Source organism: Silurus aristotelis (genome assembly GCF_946808225.1).
Source record: "Silurus aristotelis genome assembly, chromosome: 24".
Taxonomy (NCBI): Eukaryota; Metazoa; Chordata; class Actinopteri; order Siluriformes; family Siluridae; genus Silurus; species Silurus aristotelis.
In genome coordinates this window covers 18490201-18495807 of record NC_139597.1, presented here as the reverse complement: position 1 = coordinate 18495807, position 5607 = coordinate 18490201, and the positions used below count along the sequence as shown (strand labels likewise).

Sequence of the window (5607 nt, the reverse complement as noted above, 5' to 3'; positions counted from 1 at the left end):
AAGCAACTTTTTATCCTTTAATGACAAAAGAAGATATTAAAAATTGTGCAAGTTGTCAGTCAAGTATTTTCACAAAAATTAAAACATAAAAAAATAAAAAATAAAAAATCCATCATAAAATTAAATTAAATCCAGAATCATTGCTCGTCTCACAGGATCTACAGCTACATGGTACATGATCACTTGTGCTTTGGCTGCGCCAAGAAAAAGAAAAAAAAAAAAAAAGCGGACGAGAAAAAACAATACCTACCATAATAATAATAATAATAATAATAATAATAATAATAATAATAATAATAATAATAATATTAATATTAATAATAATAACCCCTATAAAAGCCTTATTCTCCATGGGTTCAGCTCATTGGGGGGTTTTTGTGATCACAATGCATTTCCACTGAGCTCAGGGCTGGTGTCGGATATTTTCTTTTCTTTTTTTCTTTTTTTTTAACAGTTTAAAGGTCAAAAGAAACAATTTGGTTGCATAAAAAAAAAAAAAAAAAAGCAAAAAGCAAACAAGAGATAAATACAAAAAACACAGACAAGTATAAATATACATTAGAGTGACGAAGCTCATACATCATTTGTAGTCCATCACAGTAAGATGTGGTCAGTGTATTATTATTGTAATAATAATAATAAGAATGATAATAATAATGATAATAATGATGATAATAATGATTATTATAATGATTATTATCATTATTAATATTATCATATGATCTATTGATGGGAAATCAATATATTGGTTCTTATGTATTCCTTTATTTATTTGTCAATAAATTATTTTTGTTATATTTTGGTCTAGTTTTGATCAGTAGAGACTTCCTGTCCCCTGGCCTGCGTTCACAGTGTTACAGTTGCCTTCATTGCATTGTCAAAAAAATAATAAGAACAATAATAAACTTCACATGATTACACCTATAGACCTTTCTTGCTTTTGAGATCACAGTTCAAACAACATAAGTTTGAAATACGAAGATCTGCTTATTATTATTATTATTATTATTATTATTATTATTATTATTATGATCATCATCATCATTTGTAACCCCATAACAAACATAACATTCTCATATGACAGAGAATGTGTTAGTGACATTATCCCAAATTTGGATGAAATGCACAGAGCCTTGTGTAGACTCGATTCTGGTCTGCGCGCGCGCGCGTGTGCGCGTGTGTGTGTGTTTGTGTGTGTGTGTAATCATCCCTCACACTGACAAGGATTTTTGTTTGCTCACACCAGCAGTGCGAATTCGTGACCTGCATGAAGCTGGACTGCTTTGCAGTGTGTGTGTGTGTGTGTGTGTGTGTGTGTGTGTGTGTGTGTGTGTGTGTGTGTGTGTGTGTGTGTGTGTGTGAGACCAGCACTTATCAGCCTTTTGTTATGATCAAGAACCAAACACCAGCGTTAGGCTACACTACACAAAAGAGGTAGACTGTTTTACACCGAACACAGTAATAATAATAATAATAATAATAATAATAATAATAATAATAATAATAATAATAATAATAATAATAATAATAATTATAATAATAATAATAATAATAATAAACGGCAGCAGACACCGCATCGGTGCGTGATGACACGTTGTGTGTGTGTGTGTGTGTGTGTGTGTGTGTGTGTGTGTGTGTGTGTGTGTGTGTGTGTGTGTGTAGCCCTGACGGGAAGATGGCGTGTAGAACGCCCTTTCTCCTGCTATTTTGCTCCAACCAGATGCGACGTGTCTCCACAGATCATTGGGCTCCAGACCCCTTTTTTTCCCCCTTACAATAAAGCATTATTATTTTTTTGCCCCTTTCTGGGTTTATTTTCCGTGAAGCGCGCGATCGTCTTTATGCGCCACACGCGTCCCGTCGCCCGCCCTTGTCCGCATTGTTTCGGGGCGACAACACGCAACACCTATGCGGTGTCACGTAGGCTGTGTTGCGGCTTCGGTCCACCGTTGTAGCGCAGACAAAAAAAGGACAGAGCCTGTGCGGGTGGTGGAAAGAAACAAAATCACGGACAATTCAAAAATTCTCCCCTTTTTTTTTTTTCTTCACCCCCCTGCGGTCACAATCACGGACCCGGTGTCCGGTCGCCGTGGTGCGGCGGCGTGTCCCCATACGCGTCCTTGTTGTCGGCTAACGGCGCGCACTGGGGCGTCATGCGCTTCTCCTTCTGCCGCCTGTTGCAGAACCAAACCCGCACGACCTCCTTGTCCAGCTGCAGACTGTCCGCCAGGGCGTTAATCTCCGCCGCGCCTGGTTTCGGACACTTGAGGAAATGGCTCTCCAGTGCGCCCTTGACGCCAACCTCGATGGAGGTGCGCTTTTTCCGCTTCCTGCCCTGCGCGGCGATTTTGTCCAAGCTCGTGGGACTTCCCGAAGTCGAGTCGGCCTCCTCGAGCCACTTGTTTAGCAGCGGTTTGAGCTTGCACATGTTCTTGAAGCTGAGCTGCAGAGCCTCGAAACGACAAATCGTCGTCTGCGAGAAGACGTTGCCGTAGAGCGTGCCGAGAGCCAAGCCCACGTCGGCCTGCGTAAAGCCGAGCTTAATGCGCCGCTGCTTAAACTGCTTGGCGAATTGCTCCAGGTCGTCGGAGGTGGGCACGTCGTCGTCCGAGTGCTCGTGCTGGCCCGGGCGGAGGCTCGGCGGCTGGCCGTGCTCGCTGATGCGCGGGCTCGGCTCGTCCTCGTGCGTCTCGCTCAGGGAACCGGCGTGGTGGTGCATGCCCTGCTCGTAGCCCGGCTGAGAATAGATCATGCTCGGGCCGTTGGAGCTCGTCATACTGGCCATGTGCGCTGTCGTGCTCGACCTCCAGTGGTGATCCTGGTGATGCGCGCCCTCGTGCACCAGATGAGTCGCTCGCGACTGTTGTTGCTGCTGCTGCTGCTGCTGCTGCTGTTGTTGTTGTTGCGGCGGCTGCGGTTGCGGCTGCAGGCTCGGTGAGTGCTGGAGCTCGTCGGCGTCGCCGTGCAGCGCGGGCTTGATGTCCTGCTCAGACCACGGCGAGCCGTCGCCGTGCGAGAGCGCCGCGAGCCACTGGTGCGCGTGGCCGAGCGGGTTGGCGGCGCTCTGGAGCGTGGTGTAGTCGCTGTGCAGCAGGCTCGGCGCGTCCCTGTACGCTGGTGCCTGCTGCATGCTTCCCGCTTCGGACGCGCTCGACGTCAGGAGGCGGTAGTGGTTGGACGCCGCGGTCGCCATCGCCTCCAGCAGGGCACCGAAAGAAAAAAGAGAGATAGAGAAAGAGGGAGGAAGGAAGGAAGAGAGTAAAGAGAGTAAGAGAGGCACAGAGGGAGAGATGAGGGGGGCTTTTGCATGCGTCGACGCGTTTCACACTTACTTTTTTTGTGCCACAGGCGGCTCCCCAGCGCCGAGCGAAGGCGCGCGCCTTGCGTTTCTGCACCGCTCCGCTCGTGATTGGACAGGAAGAATTGACAGACGCGGTTGCCCCTGACAGCGACGCGTTCATTGGTCACGGCGAAGAACCACTCTGCGTGCATGCGCTCCTGGAGTACAGAAAACTCCGCGCGCCGACACACACACACACACACACACACACACACACACACAGGACCTGAGGTGACCGTCCTGAATAAGATTTAGAATTAAATCACCATCTCACCCGGTCTCAGAGTGAGATCTCCATGTCAGTTTAGATCTTTAGATGCTGCACCTGTCTGAGGCTCATGCACAGGTTTCATGAGCTGATGATTTTGGCATCTGACTATTCAACAAACACTGAATACTGAAAGGAGAGAAACTTTATTATTATTATTATTATTATTATTATTATTATTATTATTATTATTATTATTATTATTATTATTATTATTATATTTTTTATTATTTGTATTATTATTATTATAATTATTATTAATGTATTATTATGATTATTATTATATGTATTATCATCATTATAAATTTCTTATTATTAGTAGTAATTTATTATTATTATTATTATTATTATTATTATTATTATTATTATTATTATTATTTATGTATATAAACGCTTGTCTTCTTTTCACTTCGGTATCTTGTCCCCCCTGATTGTCCAGTCACAGTGCACTATGGGACATATTTCCCGGGTCCTGCGTGTTGCTATGGCGAGGTGTGAATAAGAACCACGCCGCCCGCGTCACATGTGCCCGAGCCGCTTTCCTGAGCGCATTTACCGCACACAAAGGCTGAAAAAGCAGCAGAGGGCAACTCCGGCAGCGGGGCAGAGGGCAGACCACTGTTCTCCTGTCCACATGTGGAGGCTTCGCTCTTTTGTGAACATTCAGGACGCGCAGGAATCCTCACTGGTGCTTTATATCTGTATAACTCTAACTTCTCTCCAGTCTCTTCAGTACAGGCAGAGTGTTATAGTGATATACAGAACTGTTATAATCCACTTATAACCTCATGATCACAATACTCTATTAAAGAAGCTTCATGAAGCCGCATTATGATTTTTGTTATCAAGAATGTTTTTTTACGAGTATAAGATTATGATTTTTAGGGCAAATAATAATAATAATAATAATAATAATAATAATAATAATAATAATAATAATAATAATAATAATAATAATATTCTCTCTCTCTCTCTCTCTCTCTCTCTCTCTCTCTCTCTCTCTCTCTCTCTCTCTCTCTCTCTCTCTCTCTCTCTCTCTTCGTTCTCTCTCCCTTATGTATATGTATTGAGTGAGAAAGATAGATAGATAGATAGATAGATAGATAGATAGATAGATAGATAGATAGATAGATAGATAGATAGATAGATAGATAGATAGATAGATAGATAGATAGATAGATAGAGACAACATTTTAGTACACTTAGAATATACTCTATAAATTCTCTTCATCACTCTTCCTCTCCTTTTCTCCTTTTCTCCTTTTCTCCTTTTCTATCTTTCTCTCTCTCTCTCTCTCTCTCTCTCTCTCTCTCTCTCTCTCTCTCTCTCTCTCTCTCTCTCTCTAATTAAAGCTAAATCAACATAGATAGATAGATAGATAGATAGATAGATAGATAGATAGATAGATAGATAGATAGATAGATAGATAGATAGATAATAGTTAAGTACACTAAGAATATATTCCCTTCATCATTCTCTCTCTCTCTCTCTCTCTCTCTCTCTCTCTCTCTCTCTCTCTCTCTCTCTCTCTCTCTCTCTCTCTCTCTCTCTCTCTTTTATATATATATTGAGTGAGGTAAAGATAGATAGATAGATAGATAGATAGATAGATAGATAGATAGATAGATAGATAGATAGATAGATAGATAGATAGATAGATAGATAGATAGATAGGAAGTGTATATGTATATGATTATAGAAACTGTTTATAACACACACACACACACACACACACACACACACACACACACACACACACACACACACACACGGGTTACAGTTATTAATGTAAAAATGAGTAGTAGGATGAACAGTGGTCATGAGGCGCTCGAGCAGGAGGAACATTCTGCAGTAATGGGGATGTAATTGTTCTAATTACGAGGCGTGACTTGAAGACAGTCGTGTCAGGCAAACCAGAGAACACATTACTGTAATCGAGTAATATGCAAACTGCGAACGGTTCAATTACACGACTTAATAACATATAAACGATGCGCG

General features: G+C 42.4%; 1 protein-coding gene across 1 annotated transcript; it reads right to left on the bottom strand.

The window, feature by feature from the left end:
• Positions 1 to 823: 823 nt before the first annotated feature.
• Positions 824 to 3193, bottom strand: pou3f2a (POU class 3 homeobox 2a; the record flags this gene model as incomplete). Its single annotated transcript, XM_083528943.1, has 1 exon — positions 824 to 3193. The coding sequence occupies one exon, from the start codon at positions 3191 to 3193 to the stop codon at positions 2066 to 2068; it is 1128 nt and encodes a 375-aa protein (XP_083385069.1). The 3' UTR covers positions 824 to 2065.
• Between the last annotated feature and the right edge of the window lie 2414 nt (positions 3194 to 5607).